General features: G+C 34.3%; 1 protein-coding gene across 1 annotated transcript in view; it reads right to left on the reverse strand.

Annotated features, from left to right (window-relative positions):
• Window positions 1-8,139: 8,139 nt before the first annotated feature.
• Window positions 8,140-20,060, reverse strand: part of LOC136034548 (cytochrome b5-like) — a 57,011-nt gene continuing 45,090 nt past the window's right edge. Inside the window, exons 3-4 of the mRNA XM_065715780.1 lie at window positions 19,952-20,016; window positions 8,140-8,515 (exon numbers count right to left, since the gene is read on the reverse strand). Of these exons, the coding sequence (XP_065571852.1) occupies window positions 8,431-8,515; window positions 19,952-20,016 (150 nt within the window). The 3' untranslated portion in view covers window positions 8,140-8,430. The remainder of the gene's footprint in view (window positions 8,516-19,951; window positions 20,017-20,060) is intronic.

The following is a 20,060-nucleotide window of genomic DNA, read 5'->3' on the forward strand; positions in this document are numbered from 1 at the left end:
GAGAGAGAGAGAGAGAATTTTATCTGACGTGCCAACTGAAAAACTGCTCTTATAACCCCAAAAAATGAGAAACAAGATTAGCTGATTGGATTTCAACTCTGATTAAGAAAATTCGGCGAAAGGTCCTATCTTTTTAAACTTTTGTTGTAACTCCAGCAAGGGCACATCCAGGATTTTCTTCGGGGGAGGGGAGGGGATACAAGAAAAATAAATAAAAAATGCATAAAAAAAATCTATGTGCATTTTGTCACGATTTTACGAGGTGGGCAAAAATTGGGGGGGTCAAACTCTATACCCTCCCCCCCTTCACGGCCTTGCACATACCATTATGGTAAAGAATCTACAAGCAGTTTTGCTAGACATCAAAAAAACTTTCTTTTATAACTTCTTACCATAAAAAAAAAAAACAGTAATCAAAAAACATGGTAGATACTAATCTGCCTTAGTCTAAGATATTGCGAAGATTATCCGTCCACTAAGCGACTGCTAATGAAAACTCATCATAGCGACAAGGGCAATAGATCTGTACAAAATCCTTCTATACAATAAAGCAGCTACTAAGAATGACAAAAAAATTTTCCGAATCTAATTTTATCTATAATTTTATTTTTGAATAGTAATGACACCTTATCATAGCAACAAGGGTCAAAAAGCTGTATACACTCCTTCTTCACTATCTACTCCCTTATATGAACATAGTCTGTCTTTTAACTCTAATTCATTTTTTTATGTTTACATTTGCCAACTAATGAAACTATTACTAGTAACGAGGCCGACAGAGGGTCAATCAACAGGTTAGGAACGCAATCCACTTATCTCCATATCCCATCATAGATAATTCAAAACAAGACACTCAATATGCCAAACAGTAAATTCAATAAACTCAAACAATGTTCCTGAAAATATATACACCCCGAGCAAGTCGATGCTCATACTAAATTCCAGCCAAATTCACCTAAGAAACGACCGACTATTCAGCACATTCAGCTCAACACGCCGGAATCTTAACCTAGTCGACTTAATATGGAAACTAAGCATTGACAACTGACAACAGCAATTATTCATACAAATTAACCTACGAAAGAAAATTCATCCTAGACTGAATTTCCTGCCTAGCCAATAAATTGAGGAAAATAATAGACAGAGTAATGTCAAAATATTAAATTGAAAGAGGCTAACTAAACAAACTCAATTAAATTTGAGAAAATTCAACACGGCATGGGCGTGTTGAAAACTCAACACGTAAAATCCAAACTTTTTATTTCCGTATCCAAACTGTCACCATAGACAGCTAAATACAAGAAACCCAAAGGTCCAAACACTAACTTGAGTAAAGTCAAACAAAGCGCCTTAAAAATAGATACCTCGAGTAAGCATTCATTTTGCTATTCTTACATCATTAATTCTCCTCATAAAACACTGTTGGAGCATAAACACCAGAGAACCTCGGGTGTTTTCAGTTTGACTAGTGTTTGAAGATCTGTTTTGTGTCCTACCATTGACACAAAACGGATCATTAATTCTACACCATTAATTCTCCTCATAAAACACTTTTTTTTTACAATTTTTATCTGCACAAGTGTCTTTAGTTTTTGTATGTGCTGTAATTTTTGCATGAATATATTTTATTATTTTTTTATATTTAAAATATATTTTTTGTAAATGTATTTCCCGTTTCAACCAACTACTCCTCATTTGAGTAGCTGTTAATTTCGCACAACCCGAATTAGATTTGAGCGTTTTTTGGTAAAATGCGCACATGGACAAGAGTTTTAAGTCATTTTTTGTTCAACCCACAATTAATACGTCGTATAATGAAAAAACGACAAAAATTGGGTTTTCATACTCGTATTAAGAACAACGAGTAAAAATAAATAAGGTAGATGTGACCTTTGGGTGACCTGTAGTGCGCCAAAAATATCTTAAATGGATTCGTACGCAAAATTTCTTCTACTTGTAAATTCATTCATTCACAGTATATGTCGAAGAGGAGGTTTGGGGGTGTTAATGTGTAGGATACAGAATTGCGGTTATTCAAACTGAATTTTTAGGCAACGTTAACGCCGCAAATGAAAATGAACAAAGATCTCCTTGCAAGTAAGAAGGAAAATCAGTGTTTATAAGAAGTTAATGAGGACATTCCCGCGGTTTGTTTGGTTATTCAGGCCATTTTCCAGGGTAATTATCATTGTTTGCACTGCAAACAAATGCGTGCAAAATTAAATCTGGAAATCCGACAATTTTTAAATAAAGATTTTCACAGCAAAATAAATACTACTAAGAGACTTAATTAGGGAGATTCCAAACTTTATTCGTTTTCTACATTTATGTAAAATTGAAGCTCTAACATGCAGTGTAAATTTTGAAACTCTCTTATTATCGAAGAAAATGTGTGACTCTCAACAACGAAAATCAAACCTATGCACCTCATAAATCTTATACATTAAATATGAGGGACTGGTAACATAGGAAGCCATTTATCAGCACCATCAATATAATTGCGTGTACCGATAACTCCCAGTTATTCACTAATGTAAGAAATATAAAATTTTATTCCGTGTTTAATGTTCATTCCGTATATATTCTTCCGTATATTTTGATATATATTCACTATCAAAACAACTTAATCCCAGCCTCCCTCCCTGTAAAGGATCTGGAAATATCTCATTATATATATATATATATATATATATATATATATATATATATTATTCTTTTTAAATTTATAATTTGATATGTTATTATTGTTTTTTAATGGTATGGATATGCTTGTCTATTAGCACAAAGTTTATCAAATCTTTGGTGTTTGTGACGATATAGCTACTCGTAGTTCTTTTTGTAGAACTAAACGGGTTCAATATTTGGATTTCATTGCAGTCAAATCAGAAAATCTCGTTTTGCATAAATATGATGTTGTGAACGGTAGCAGTACTTTCAAAGCTTTGTTTGACAAAGTGCTATATTCTGTGTAAAGATTCAACCAGAATAAAACCAGAGATACAGTCTAAAATTTATGTTTTAATGTAGTATCAGGGAATAATTCAATCAATTTTCTTTTTTAATACTTGTCAATCCAAATTCATTATCTTCTTCGTCCATAAATGGATTCGGTATCCACGCAAACTTTGTAAAACCAAGATCTCCGAAAATTGAATTACCGAATTCGAAAATTGAAGCAACAAACCATTCAAGTGTTCCACAGAGATTTTGTTTGTTTCTATGTTATCTTGTGGAAACATATCAATCTTTTTTGCAAAGTCGATTTCCATGGCTCCCTAATTTTAATAAATGCTTTCATTTTGTCTTTTTGTATAAGCATTGCATTTGTGGTCCTTGCATTGATTTATTAAGAACACTCAATTTTTCAAAAATGTCAACCAAATATATCAGTTTAAGGCCGTGATTAAGTGAACTGATGGAACTCGAAAATTCCATGTTAAAATTGAAAATTTATATTTAAAAAGTACTCAAGTATTCATTGGCGGAATAGACCGCTTTTAATATCAGGCCGTAGCTTCTTGAAGATGCTATAAAATGTTTGCTAAGATTATGCTTTATTTCCTCTAATAGCTTAGAAATCTTAGAAAATGTCTAGCTCTTTTTCACACGTGTACTCTATGAATGCTATTGCTTTTAGAACAAAATCGGTACTATCATGAGCAGAAGACAATAACCTGTAAGATGATTGCAACAAGAAAATGTCTAGCTCTTTTTCACAAGTGTACTCTATGAAGGATATTGCTTTTAGAACAAAATCGGTACTATCATGAGCAGAAGACAATAACCTGTAAGGTAATTGCAACCATTTTTCGATATATTTTCCTGTTTTCGAACAGTCCCGTAGAATATTTTCAGCTACCCAAAATTTTTACAAGTTTTTTGCCAGAAAGAATCGTTTCAATCGCCGACAACACCCCTAGAGACCAGATTGACAAGCTGGTATAATTAACCTGTTATTTCCGCCAATGAATAAGTTCTGTTTGAAGAGTTTTTGACAATCGACGGTCTCTAGAGAATTGAGAGACAGAAGGCTACCCTAACTTCAATTTTGAACCTCGATGTTTTCAAGTTCACTTAATCACTGCCTTATCATCCCTAAGCACATTGCCGTCTTTATTATGATTTGCCTTGAGAAATGTAGCAATTTTTTCTTTGAGTCAAGTACCGTTTGAATCACTTTTGCACAAGATAGCCAGCGCAATGCACAATAGTACAGAAGTGACGTGTAATTAGCTCGCAATGCGATATAAGAATAAGATATGCGAGCCTCGCATATCTTCACACAGTTTTGCGAACAACCTTGCTTTTTAACGGACTGTTTTTAATGTAATTTACAACTTTCGTTACTTTTACAAAACATTGTGAAGTTGCTGGCTTATAGTTTTCGTTACGAGAGCTTGCTCTGTGGAGCATGCAGTTCCTCCGGAGTACCTCGGGTGTTTTCATTTTAACTAGTGTTTGAAGATCAATTTTGCGTTCGGGCATTGATTCTGCACCGTCAGTACAGAGCTCAATGCAATTATTCTACATTATGTCGTTCTCATTGAAAAATCTGTCATTTAATTGCACAGCTTAGATACCAATATACATTTATGAAAACTCCTATCTTACCTATGAGAAGCTTTTGGTATAGAGCTCCGAGCCCGCGCTCTGACGCGTAGATCGTACTACAATACCATAGGCGGGAACGCAACTTTGTTTTGTTGCATATGTGTTTTGTTGTCTGTGCTACCAGTTTCCTGTCTCCAGCCGCTAGCATCGCTACCGCACACCGTGTCCCAAAAATAAATCGAGTTTTCATAACTGTATTGGCATCTAAGCTGTGGTTAATTGGAAAATTTCATTGGATGTGGTCCGTCAAGAATTGGTTTGCAAAATAAGATATCTTAAATTATGTTAGTATCGTCAACATAACAAACAAATGTAATTTAATGTGTGTCTTTAGCTATGTCAATAGCTTCACCTACTTGCATGAAGAATTTTGAAGAACGCATCCGAGATACTAATTAGTCACAAAGATTTTCAGATATCATTAACTTTTCAGCCAATTGTATTAGCAGGAAGCGGTATTTTTCGAAGCTGATTCGAATAAGATTCGCCAAACGTTGCTTTGACCATATCAATAGCTGTTGGAAAAACTAAGGGTTTCTGCTATTGTGTGGGGTTTTTTACATTGCGTGTTTCTGGGTATGATTTTAGTAAGGTATTTGACGGAACATGAACAGTTTTTTTGAAATTTGGCTTGTTTTTAGATACCTCATCCAATTTTCTTAAAAAAAAATCTTAGGGCTTACCAACGTATTCAGAATGAATAGTTTCAAGGTGTCGTTTCAATTTGCCGGGTCTAATACTATCGTAAACCAAAACTTTGGAACACAACAAACACATTGGTTTTTTCACATTATCGTTAATAATATCAGTAAATCCGAACGATAGCTAGAATAAGTCGTATTTCCTTGTCTAGAGAAATGTAATGAAAGGAAGAAGTGATATCGAACTCCCAGATGCCATTTTTGGGAGATGTTCAATAGTTTATAAGTGACTTTGACTTTATTGAATATAAACACACAAGTAAAACACAACTCCAGGGATTGGTTGATGATCCCTAGGGCCTAAATATAGCCCCTAGAGAACGTCGAGTATTCATATAGATATCACTGGTTATTGACAGAACAACAAAGTGTTAAACTTTGAAACAGAAAGAATACTGAAAAAGGCACTATGAACTACAGAAAAAAAAGAAGAGAGAATCCTCCTAAACAGTATTCGTTTATATTGGTAGAAAGAAGATGTTTTTTATAGCTGTACTCGAAATGACGGAACTGAAACGGAATCTTTTATTTCCAGCGGAATACTGGTCCCTAATTTCACTCCAACGTATTCTAAGATCATCAAAGGTCAGGGCCATTTGGAGAGGAACAGGGTGGAATAACACAATTGTGAAGAGCCACTAATCTCCCTTTACATATCAAAGTCCCAAACCTCCGGCAAAGGAGCTTATTTATTATTTATATAGTTGCCATAAATGATTTTATAGGTTTTATTACCTTTATCGCTGTAAATAATTTTTTCCCAGACACCATCAACCTAATGAACAGCTCTGTGTACAGTTATAATTAGGCTAAACTACCTTATCTTAATTTCTGTCTGACTGCAAGATCCTTCTTCTTGATTGAATTTTTCGAACTAACAAAATTAGTCGGAGTGGTTTCAAATCAAAATGAACTTTGCACCATTGGAATCTATATAGCCGAAAACCTTCAAACAGGAGAATTACAGTCTCGCATCTTGAGTAACAAGGAAATCACTTTTTCACATGGGAAGTAGTGATTTGTCTCTTTTTTATGTTATCCTCTTTCTCTTTCTATCCCCTTTCAGAATGGAAAGTGATTTCCTTGTTACTAATGTCTGCGCGGCTACTTTCGTACTGATTCCAAAACATAAGCATAATTTCATTATATTTTTCTTTAACTTTTCAATCTGAGTTTGTAATAAGGATGCGATGTCTTGCGTCTGGCTTTTAGAAGCCGGAAGGGGATACTCACAAAAAAAGGTGTCTGGGTAATATGTGTATATATTATCTTTGGGATGGTAAACTTTTATTTTGAAGGAAAGATTACGAAGATACGGGGTGGAGTGCTAAGTTACAAAGTGCTTCCCTAGGGAGGCGTGCCTCCCAGTTTGGAAAACACTGCTTTAACGGGACTACCGCATATGACGTTGCGTGTTATATCGTCTTGTATATGAACATGCCGTTTTTATCAAAAATCGTATTTTTTTAATATCATGTTTTGCTACTTACGAAGAAGACGTAGATATAGCAATTTCCTTTCAAAAGAGCTCTTAAACATCCCGGTATTTCAGCGCCCCGCTAGCGGTGGAAGAAAAGGAGAAAGAGGATAACATAAAAAGAGACAAATCACTACTTCCCATGTGAAAAAGTGATTTCCTTGTTACTCAAGATGGGAGACTGTAATTCTCCTATTTGAGGGTTTTCGGCTATATAGATTCCAATGGTGCAACGTCCATTTTGATTCGAAACCATTTCGGTTGGTTCTAGGATATTTTTGAAATCCTCGTAATTTGTTTTCAATAAACTTTTACCCTTAAAATTCAACATAATCAATAGTTACCCTTCCTAAATCTTCCTCACTTGACCGTCTCTTATCCATTTCTTCTTATGGTGGTTGAATAGTGTAATATCATAATATCCTAGTATATCATTCCCAGTTCCAGATACTTTTAATTACTAGTAACTTAGATTACTCTATGTGAATCAAAACTTTTCTATAAAGAAAACAGGATTATGAATGACTTCGTTCTTTTATCCCCTCCAAATAGATTATCCTATTGGCTGGCTCAAAGCAAAAGGTCTCAGACTCTTATTTCAAGAGTGAATTATAGAATAAAAAATATGAATTAATGTTTTGCCCACAGATGGTATTTACTTCGAAGGAGATATCAGATATTGAAGACTACTGGGACGAATAAAACGTTAATATATACATATACCTCACATATTTTATGAAAATAATTTTGCAGACTATATGCTCGTGCTTTAAACCGGACTAATCGATTAAGCGGCATTGATAACCATACCAAGCACGCTAAGTTTTTAATTACCCCAAACATTACATAATGTAATATTAGTTTGTAATTAATTAGCATTAGTAGCAACATTAATAATAAATTTGCGTACGAGTAAACAAGAATTATATGTCAGGTTTTCAACTTTCCCAACTATTAGTTTGTAATTAATTAGTTATCGTTATTAACAACACAAAGTAATTAATAACTTCAAGTAATTTTAATTGATTTCCCACTATCCTTGATTTGCCAACGAGTGAAGAAAGAATAGAAAGTTAGGTTTTTAGTTTTGCCCAACATTACACATTGTATCATTTATTTGTTTTTAATTAATTAACATTAGTGACAAGATTAAGTAGCATTGGTTAATTTGTCACTATCCTGGATTTGGCAACGATTAAGGAAAAATTAAATTTCAAGTTTTGTAGGATTAATTTGTAATTTAAATAATTCATATTATTGAGAACATTAACTGAATTAAGTACTCCATAGCATTAGATAACGTTAATTAATTTTTCACTGTCCCTGGATAAGCCAACGAGAAAGGTAGAATAATATGTCAAATAGATTTACTGTAAACATTACAAATAACAGCACCAGGAATAAAAACTTCAAATTAAAAAAAAAAAAAATGGAATCCCCAACACTACACCTATAAAAGAGAAATATCTTTGACAATTTTAAACACAACAGCAAACAAATCCGTCAGACTAGACTGCGGCTTTCAAACACTGAGAATAACAACCTAGACCCTTATATAGTGGCTAAATGGAATTGTCAGTGAATAGTTGAACTGTTACAACAATAAGTGATGGGCAGTAAATTTTCAGGACTACAAAGATCTTATCTGGCTGAGCCGTACCATCGATAAACGATTGAAGCTGCAAATGCAAGTGAAACAGGAACTATCCAGGAGATCCAGGAGGTCCTAGAAAATAAATTCATCCATAATTATCAAGTAAATAGACAAAATATAAAAGGTAAAGAATATGGCAATGGACTTTACAGTCCAGTGAGGGGCCAACAACGTTTACAGTCCTAGAAGCAGTGCTCATCTACATTTCATACCCCTAGAGGCAGTCTTAGGGGGGGGGGCAGAGGACACTTACCCCAGGCGCAGAAATTTTAGGGGCACAAAATTTTAAGTAAATTCTATTTTTATCAAAATAAAGAAGAGAGGGCAGTTAAATAAGTACAAATGACTAGCAAAATATAATTATCAATAGAAAATTAAAACAATCGAATTAAAACAATTAGTAATAACTAAATAATTTAAATAATAAATTAAAGATAATTAAGAATAAACTGTTAATTGATTTATAAACTGAAAATAATTTTATTAATAAATGAAAATTTTGTTAAAATTTGGCATGAACATCTTATGGGAGCCAAGGGGGGGGGGGTTAATCAAGATTCTGCCCTCGCCACAAGAGAGGCGAGAACCACCACTGCATGGCCCTTCAGCCACTAAGTCCAATTGGGGATTGAGACCTGTCATCATGTGCTTTCGCATACCCTTCTTGTTTACCCTCCCAAAGTTTCTCAAGATGCCCATTTAGAGCTGGGTCGACTCTTGCTGAGGTTTCAGAGTCACATCCCTGATCCCCGTTCCAAACAAAATAACCAGTGACACAAGGACGCCTGTGACTCCTGTCCTCACGAACAAGGGATTCAAGTAAATACACAATTAATTAAATACAGTAAGCTTTATTTAGCTTTAAGGATTATCAACAAAATTGGATGGCGTGGAAACAACTGATACATGAATTCCAGGGAAAATTCAAGTAAATACGAAACAGGTTCCAAAACAACATATAATTACTTCTTTTATTCATATCAAATTATTACGTTTCACTTATGTTTTCATTTTTGTTCACCTTGTTAGCTGCTTATCGCAGCCCAATCAGGCTGCATCATAGGCTTTTATTATGCATGTAGACCAGTTTATCCTCTGAAATAATTCATTTTTCATTTATTCCTTTCCCTTTCAGTTCTGTTCCCCATTTGTTTATTTATTATTTCAGTTCCTTGAAGAATCGAGAATAATAAATATATAGCATATTAAATACTTCATTAACAAGAAAATATTGTATATAATATAAAATATTGGATATACAATATATATAGACCTAATTCAACTTTACCGTCAACCTCGTGATTAGTTCTAAATCTTGGAATCCCACAAATTTTTAATCAAATATCATTTTTTTTTTTCAATTTCAGGTTTTCACCTTGTCCTGTTCAGTTCAGTTCCTTTTATTGTTAGAACAAATATTTACAAGAGCACTATTCCGATGGTCTCCATAAGGCTTCATGGCCGTAATATGGAGGCTAAATAACACTAAACTTAAAACAAATAAACAAAAGAATTCACTTCATTAAATTAATACAATAATACAAAAAACCCAAGCAACAAGAGAAGACACCAATCCTTGATTGATCCCCACATTTAAAACCTATCGATCCTTTGACCCCATCCAGTGCAAAGGGCAAAAACAGCTACCATCCAAGCCCCTCTAATAATAATAAGTCTAACAATAACAAAAAATAAAAAAAATCAATGTCATAATTAATACTTTAAATATTCATTTTATATTTTAATGTAAGAAAATTCTTAAGCTGAGTTCTAAAAGTACCGAACGGGTGATTGCCACGGATTTCATCTGGGAGTTCCAAACTCTGGGAGTTTCATCTGGGTTCCATGCTTAGAACACGCGACGGAAGGATTAAAATCAGACCTGACTGCTTTCGTCTGCGGAATTTGCAAGTGGTTTCTATTTCGAATCGTATAAGAATTTTTATCTTGCACAAAAATTGGAAAAAAGATTCAAAACACCTAGGCAACTCACCATGGAGGAACTTAAAAATAAGGGTTGCACACGACATATTATATAAAGCATCTATAGTTAGGAGGTCATGTTGAGAATGCAAATTTGCTTTTTTAATAATTACAGCAGCTTTCTGTTGGATCGCTTTACTTTGGTGCAGCAGAGAAGGAAATGTTGACATCAAAAATTGCGTTACAGTAAGTCAGATATAGTTGAATCAGAAAAAAAATACAGTGTACGTAAAACTGATCCCGGAAATGTGTATTTTAATTTACGAATGATGCACAGATTTCGCGAAAGCTTTGCTTTCATCATCTCAATATGTTTCTTGAAAGACAGATTTTCATCCAATAAAACACCAAGAAATATCACATATCTTTCCTGGGGTCGAGATAATGGTCCATTAGATGTCTGAAGTACAGTAAACGATGGATATATCTATTTCACCCTCGAAAATATCAGAAAGTGTGATTTCAATACATTCAGAGCAAGCAAGTTGGAGTCAAACCAAAAGTATATTTTTTCTATAAGAATTTCAAGTTTGGCTCTCAATGCAAACTCTGTCTGCTCAGCGCAGGCGACAATACTATCATCAGAAAAAGTCACTAAAATTTCATTATTATTTGTCTCATCAGCATTCGAGGGATGGAATTTGTTGCTGCAACATAGATTGCAACAAAAGCTAGGAACTTTATTAGAAACAACATTATAAAGATCATTAAAATAGATTAAGAACAGTGTCGGCCCAAGGACGGAACCTTGTGGCAAATTAAAATCAACATTAAAAGACGGTAGAATATCCGGATTAAGCGAAATTTGTAAGACCAGAAGTGGCCAAAGCCATGATCAAGACATCACTATCAGTAAAATATTCTAATTAGAATAGTTGGAATACGTTGTCAATATTCTAGAGAGATACATTACTTATGAATAGCAAATTATCACAATATGGAGACTATTCTCAAATCATATACCACCAGAAAGAAACATCAACTTCCTTCTAGATTCGTAATTAAAAATTTATTCGATTTGGAGTCGGGGGGGGGGGGGGCAAAAAATAAATTAGAAGACAGAAGGAGAAAAGGAAGATACGACTGCCTGTCCATGGATTATTCTTTATGGTTGATTGTATGGATAGGTAGGGTTAAGGCCTCATTCAAGTGCTGATCTATATTAATCACTAATGTAGGAAAACAGTCTTCCTTTTCTCCTGCTGTCTTCTATTTTTTTTCTTTTTTTAAATGTGTTTGTGCTGCTGCATTGGTGATTTCTCTTTTCATTATATATATATATATATATATATATATATATATACAAATATACATTTTATGTAATATATTTTATACAATATATATACAATTATATTATGCAATATATTCTGTAATTTTTTTATACACTATAAAATATAATTTATACAATATATATAAATGCATATATGTGTGAAACCACTTAACTATGCATGTATGTCTGCATTTCTGTATACATGTGTGTAAAGCTGGTAACCATATACAAAACTGACACAAATAAGCATAATAAATAAGCAGATACAACTAAATAAAAAGATGCTCCTATTTTCGAGTCTTTAACCCCTTCAAAATGAAATTGCATATTGTCACTATATATCTAGGAGACGTTGATTAGCATTCCCAGTATCAGCTATCGTTTCGCCATTAAACAAAAAATCCCCAAAGATAGGAGAAATCATTGGGAAAAAAACATATATGAGTCATATAAAATATGAGCTACATCTAATCTACTTCTGTCGAGTTCAGAGTCAGGGGGGGGGGGAGGATTTGAAAATTATTTGTGAAATATGTCGAAAATATCTACTAAAAAGTATGACCACCTATTTCGAAAATGATATACAGTACTTCATTTACAATTTTCTTTGACGGAAAAAAATGAACAAACTGACGAATAAATAAATAATAAAAAAAATCAGAACCTTGAGGCTCTTTAGTCTCAAATTGTACGCTACGTGAAAATCAAGACCGTGTCCATGGGGATACTGGGGTTTGACTCCATCTTCGAAGTTGTCCCCATCGTGAAAAACTAAAGAGTGCATATAAACAAATTTTTACGCGATTTTAAAACTTTACTATTCACACCCCCCTCTGAACAAAAATCCTGGATACAGTTTTGGTAAAGATAAATCATATTTGCCCTTTTTCTACGATTTTTGCGTCACAAAATATATTGATTCATTAGTTTTATCAATGCCGTTATTGTTAAGCGTGACATATCAAGAAAGTATATAAGAATTTAATTTTGAGAGTTCATCCTATTTGGAAAGGATTGAGGATAAAATAGAATTTAAATTAGAAAAAAAGATTGATTATCTATTTATTCAGTGAATAAATTGATAGAAATAGAGACAAAATAATAAAAGTAAATTAATTGGAAACGCTGGGAGGTGGGGTGGAAATATATAGGGGGAATACTTTGGGGATTTTATTTGAAGAATACTATTGTTCGGAATTTCAATTGAAAAAATCGAAAAAAAAGCAAAACTATGCCCCGACCCACAGGATTTGAAAAAACAGATCTCAGCTTCCCAGATGATATTGCATCGATTCCCCTACTAATAATTTCCATGATATAGAAAAAATTCCACGAATTTATCAACAAAAAAAAACTCCTAGAAGCAGGAGGTACACGACATATTTGAAGGTAAATTTTTATCTACAAGTATCCTAAACTATTGGAATAATATTTTTATTTCCAAAATACAACTACAAAAGGTCTTCCTAGGCTGGTACGTACACAGGGGGGAAGGGCCTCTGGGCCCGCCCTCCCAGAAATCTCACATTTTTTTATTTTGCCATAATTTTCTGATACTTCTCACAAAATAAGGGATTTGAAGGACTTGCCCCCTAAACATTTCCTGCGTACGTGCCTGTCCTAGGGATCTCCAGTGGCCGCTCAAAATTATCGCTGAACTTCCCATTTAATTGGAAGACTTTTGGCACGTATTGGGGCCAAAAACGCCTCAAGATAAAGTGCGACAGCCATAAATAGGCGATGTAGTTGATAAAAAGTCTCAAATGAACAATGCAAGACAAGAAAAACACAGAAAGGAATTAAATAATTTACTAATGCAGTATCAAAGGAACTTTAAATGAAATAATTGAATTATTCTAGAAATTAAATAATAATTTTCAATTCTATATTTAGGATGTATTTTTCATTCAGTGTCTTATTTTCTTTTTATAGGTGTATTTATTGATTTGTTCTATATAAAAAAGATAATGGTTCACAAACTTCAAGTGGCTGATTTTCTAGAGATTAATTTAATCTGTCCTTTTTTAGTCTTTTTTTTCCGGTCTGAGAAGTTCCAGCCTGATTTCAGGTGTAGGGTTTATCATATTCAAATAAACTCTTTTTCCTTTTTATGAGTAAATGTTCTACAAAATATATGTTTAATTTTTTTTTTCATAATCATCTTCCTTTACAGGCCATGGAGTCTTTGTGAGGATTTTGGACTGTATTATTGAAATACATCAATCTATCTATAATGAGATAATCTCACTAAAATGCTCATTTACAAAATTTGAATTTCTTGACACATACCTTTAATTGACTTGAGATAGAAATCATAAATATTCAGTAGTCTTACTTCCTTATTGTTTTGCCTGGGAAACAATATAATGAGATAAGACTATTTAACTATCAGATATTAAGTGCTAATTAAAAATCCAAATATGAATTTTACTGAAATTTTAGTCTCTACGACTATTGGATAACTTTGTGTCATTACATTTGGGGTTTGTGATATTTAAATAAGAATGTTGTTATAAGAAAAACTTTACAAAATGCTCAGACTCTAAACTATAAAACGAATATTGATTTACTGCTGTTTAATTACCATATCTTTAATGCACTTGAGATAAAAATTATAAATGAAGCATTAACATAGGATTTAAATCCAACATATAGATAAAAAAACTCAGTTATTCTTAAGAATTGGTAAAAGACCGGACTCTTCTGTGCATGCTTGCCTTAAGATAAGATTTTACTAATCCAAGATTTAGTCAACGTCAATTTAAGCCAACGAGAATTTTGTAAAAAAGTTTGTAAAATTTTTCAACCAATGAAGGAATTGTATGAAAAAATATGTTCGGCTCGAATTAGCGCTAGCTAAATATTTGCATTAGTAAAATCTCTCATTGTGAATACAATAACGGTTCTGGGATCTCTTGCACCCGGGGGAAAATCTAGATTAGCACCATCACCCCCTCCCCCGGTCTCAAATCATTAGTTTAAATCTTACAGTATATAGGAGAAAATGTGAAAAAAATGGAAATTTTGGATTGAATTTGTTTCGATTTACCGACAACTGCACCCTCTAATTTATTTTATGAAGATGGAACATCTAAAATTACAATATGATTATAAATGTTAGATTGTTTATTTTTTATTTGCACTCCTAAAATACAATGCACGAGATTTTAGGGAAGGACTAAAATGCATCAAATTTTACACCAGAGACCTTAAGGCAGAAAGGTTACAGGAATTTTTATAGGGGAAAACCCATTAGTAAAAATTCGGAGCGGGAGGAGAACAGCGACTAACAAAAACAAATTTTATTCGGTAATTCGAATAAGAAGTGCCAAGAAATTAAAGAAACACTAGGATTTCAGGGGCTCGTCCATGCTCAGATCCCTCACCAAACGTACACCCCTGTCTTATAGACGGAAAATTAAATAAATAAAAACATTTTTTTTCATTGAAAATAAAGAGCAACATTAAAACTTAAAACGAACAGAAATTACTACGTATGTGAGGGGTTTGCCCCTCGTCAATACCTCGCTCTTTACGCTAAAGTTCGTATTTTGTTCCAATTCTTTAAGAATGATCCCTGAATCTCAAAGGTCGTTTAGTTAGAATAAATAGCTCTTTTGAAAGTACTAAACAAAAAATAGCGTAAATAGCAAGGTCTTGACGAGGGGTCGAACCCCCTTATATACGTAATAATTTCTTTTCGTTTTAAGTTTTAATGTTGCTCTTTACTTTCAGTGGAAAAAACTGATTTTTCCTTATTTAATTTCTGATCGTTTTTAAATAATTCTGGAAAATCCGGTACACTTTCATGGAAAATTCTCTTCCCCCATGGAAAGATCCTCCCACGTAACCCCCTACTCCCCCCAAATAATTTCCCCTGAAAACGTTGTATACTTCCCAACAACCAATGCACTATATGTAAACAATGGGCAAAGTTCATAACTTGCAGCCCATTCCCCGGGGACTGTGGGGGATTAAGCCATTCTCAAAGACTTAGTTATTAGATTTTTCTACTCTGCTGAACAAAATGGATATCAAAAAATTTAGATCCAGTTAAATTGGGGAACAAATGAACGCGGGAGGGGGCCTAGTTGCCCTCCATTTTTTTGGTCACTTAAAAAGGGCACTAGAACTTTTAATTTCCTTTAAATTCTTTTAATTAGAATTCCTTTTTAATTCTTTTAATTAGAATGAGCCCTCTTGTAAAATTGTAGGGCCACTGTGTCAATACGATCACCCCTGTGGAAAAGAACAAAACAAAAAACAAATAAACACGCATCCGTGATCTTTCTTCTGGCAAAAAAATACAAAATATCACATTTTTGCAAACAGGAGCTTGAAAACAATACAGTCGGGTTCTCTGATACGCTGAATCTCTGATGGTGTGGTTTTCATTAAGATTCCTATGATTTTTAGGGGTTGTTTCCTCTTGTTTGGAAATGAGGCTAATTTTCTCAGGCTCATAACTTTTAATGGGTTGCCGGGTTGCTCCTTACTCAAACAGTTCGTTACCACGAACTGTTTGAGCAATTAATGAAAGTTTTAAATGCGCAACGTATGTGGAATTTAAAGAATTTCAGACAGTGATTGTGTGACGCAAGGAGTGCTCGTACCCACAAACTGAGATTTATTTACCAGAAAAAGCTAATAGTCTTTAGTACTCTTCTTATAAATGAGTAAATTTGTGCATTTTATTTAGCGTTCTTTCGTCAAATTAGCAGCACATGCGCAAAATAATTCACGGGGTAGTATTTTTTTTTCGTCTTACAGTAGTTTTTTGGTTCAGATAGTTTAACAAAGTGAAATAAGTAGTTTGTGCGATTCGTAAAGATGTAATAGATGTAAAAGCAGCAAATTGTGTTTTGGTCTAATTTTTATTATCACTCATAAACGAAACGAAAGCGATAAGGGGGAGCCTTGGCGGTCCGTCCCCAGAAATCGCATCTTTTTCCTCTGCCCCACCAAAACAAAAACTTGAGTACATACATGACTCCCCCCCCTTTACGTACGACATCCGTAAACCAAGTAATGAAGCTGATAGCGTGGCAAATATTTATTAGTCATTTTAACTCAAAGAAAATATTTCTAAAGCTCAGACAGAATACTTTATTTACACACAACATATGTGTTTTTTCTTTATTATCCAGATAAAAAAAAAAGAATTATCCGATTCTTTCGCAAAAGCAATTCCAAAGGTCGAATTAGAATGATAAACTAAACGCAACTATTGGGAAATTTAAAATTTAACTAAAATCTTGTAAAAAAAGAGAACATTACAAATTCTTTTTTTTATAATTTGACGTAACTACCTAAAACTACTTTGAAGATGCTTTTCGTTATTGAAGATGAAAAGCTGGCATTGGGTAACGAAAAGATAGATCATGTGGACAGCTTCGCTTACCTTGGTAGTATAATTAAGGAAGACGGTGAGTGCAAAAAGATGTTAAAAGTAGAATAGTCAAGGTTCAGGGAATAGCCAAGGTTCTGGGTGTTTTTTCTTCACAGTTGAAAAAATTTAGGAAGAATATGAGGATAAAAAGAACCAAGATTAGTATATTGGAAGCTACAGTGATGACAGTGGTGAAATTTGGCTCTGAAGTATGGGTGCTCCGAAAAGCGGACGAAAATTTACTAAATGTTTTCCAGAGAAATTGCCTACGGATTGATTTGGATACCTGAATAGCTGGCCGTATTTCAAACAGTGCGCTGTGCGAAAAGTATGATCCAATCCCGCTTTCTAGGACTATAATGAGAGAAAGGTTGAGATGGCTAGGGCACGTTCTCCGAATGAAGGATGACAGATTTCCAAAAATTGTCTTCATCTGTCAACCGTTAAGGGTTAAACGGAAAGCAGGTCGTACTCGATTAGAGTGGGAGGTAGATCGTAATCGTAAGGAACTATGTAAAGGAAATGGGGACTTTGTGGGTAGGTGTAAAAGGGGAGGCTTTGAACAGATTGGGATGGAGGAGTATACGTAGCTGTGTTGACGTTAGGTGGCTTGGTACTGCTGTGAGTTATTAGCAGCAGTAGTAGTAGTTGTACCTTTTACTTCTCACAAAAATAGAGAACAATGTGAACTTTTACTTGGTTTTACAACGAAATACGACGAATTTCCGCCTGCGAGAATTTTCTTCTTATTTCGTTGCAAAACCAAGTAAAAGGTCACATTGTTTGCTATTTTTGTGAGAAGTAAGCGGGTAACATACGGACATTTTTCACGGGGGAGTTATCTGCGGAGGAAAGGGGGAATTATCCGGGTGAATTTTCAACACAGAGTGGGTTTTAGTTCGGGTAGCTCTATACTTTCTCTTCGTTACGATAAACTGTCGGATACAACCTTTGAAACAGTATCGTTCAATGGGGAGGCGGCCGGGGCAAGCTGTCCCGGCTGCCGTGGCTAGGCATTTTTTACTTATTTATGATTCGGGAGGAGGAGGGGGGGCTTAGTGGATTTTTCTCCGGGCACCACCACCCCTAAAACAGCCCTGGTAATTTTCGTCTTTATAATCTATAATGCCCTGATGATCTTTCCTTTGAGACAACTTGGCAAACCATTTAATATAATATACTATAATATATATATATATATATATATATATATATATATATATATATATATATATATATATATATATATATATATACCAAAATCTATCGTTCATAACATTATGACGGTGCATTTGAACATGCGCAAGGTTTGCACGAAAATGGTCCCAGAAGTGCTCACTGACGACCAGAAATTGCGGCGAGTGGAAGTGTGCCAAGAAAATTTGAACATGTGTGAAAGTGACCCCCACTTTTTTAATAACGTAATCACAGGTAATGAGTTCTGGATCTTTGAGTATGATCCCGAGACAAAGAGGCAAGCTTCCGACGCTTCCGCAGTCACCCTACAGCCCAAATGTGGCCTCCTGACTTATTTTGTTTCCTCATCTGAAAAGGCCGATTAAAGGCAAGCATTTTGAGGTGACAGAGGGGATCCAAGCAGCATGCACCGCGACTCTCAAGGCTATTTCGGAGAATGCATGCCGAGATACCTTCAATGCTGGGAAATCACGCTGGCAGTGCTGCATTGACGCTGAAGGAGCCTATTTTGGAAGTTTTTAAAGAATCGTAACGATTGGCTCAAGAAACGTTTTAAAAACAATCCAGTCCTATTATTTTCCGTACAAACTTTTTTACGCCAGAAAATCCCAGGATGTCAGTTTTCCCGAAAATATATGGTGCCATTTTCGAGAAAAAATAAATAAATAAATACACAATTGTTGTTCTTTATAAAGATAGCATTTATTGTTTTGCCTTAACCGAATCTAAAGTTTGATAGATTGTTAAATGTTTGTCCGTGTGCCTGAATTTAGCAATCTACTTAAGTACCTCTCTACTCAATAATGAAAATAAGAGATGCCAACAGTATCAAACCGACAAATGTGGCAAAGTAGACTAACTTCCTAGCCTAAATACACTCCGTCAGCTAGATTAAAACACTAAATAAAAACGTATATCATTAGTCTCTTCAAGTATGAAATAGTTTTAATACGAATAAACATTTTTCTTTTTTTTAATAATGAGGGCTAGACGTTATACGTGACTTAATTATTTGAGAGCTTTAATGACAGATTAATGCTTGCATATAGGAGGTAATTTACCCCTGAGAATATTCCAATTGACTCCCCAAGTCAAATCAACCGTGTGATCTTTTTTTCTTGTTAGCTAAATCCTTCCCCTAAAAAAAGATTATTTAATGCCTCAAATCCAACAGATCAGGAATTGTGTGCAGGTATATGCTGGCTTCAAAGGACCAGTCAGTAGTCTAAAATCAGAAGAAGTTATTTTCAATTACGAGTTCATTAGGTGGTTCATACTCCCCCCCCCCATGTCCAACCTTGCGACACAACTGCATTCAGTAAGACGCAACAGCTTCTTGACAGTGCCGTATAAAACCCTCGGATACTGGTTTTAAAGCCTTAGCTGTATCGTGTTTAGCGTTACCCAATAATCATGAATCATATTCTCACATATCCTTTTAAGGATTTATGGTAAATAAGTGAAGTAAAGTCAAACTGATAAATGACGGATCATGTTGTTTTTTTAGCAGGACATTGAAATACATAAAAAAAGCTCATTTTTATATACTATTTTTGACTTGTGTCCGGGGTATCATTTAGAACCGTGGCAGAGGAAGCGAGTTTGATTTCTGATGGTCGTGGGCTGACCTTTGGGGTCCCTAACTAAAATAATATTAATGTTTTCTTACCCATTTTCCTTTTTCTCCGCTGCCCAAGTTTCAGGTCCTTTCTGAGCTGTTGTTTTTCGTTCAGCCTGAAAAGAAAATATCATGATACTGTGGCGATTGAAATGTGTTT

The sequence above is a fragment of the Artemia franciscana genome, chromosome 13, assembly GCF_032884065.1.
Source record: "Artemia franciscana chromosome 13, ASM3288406v1, whole genome shotgun sequence".
Taxonomy (NCBI): Eukaryota; Metazoa; Arthropoda; class Branchiopoda; order Anostraca; family Artemiidae; genus Artemia; species Artemia franciscana.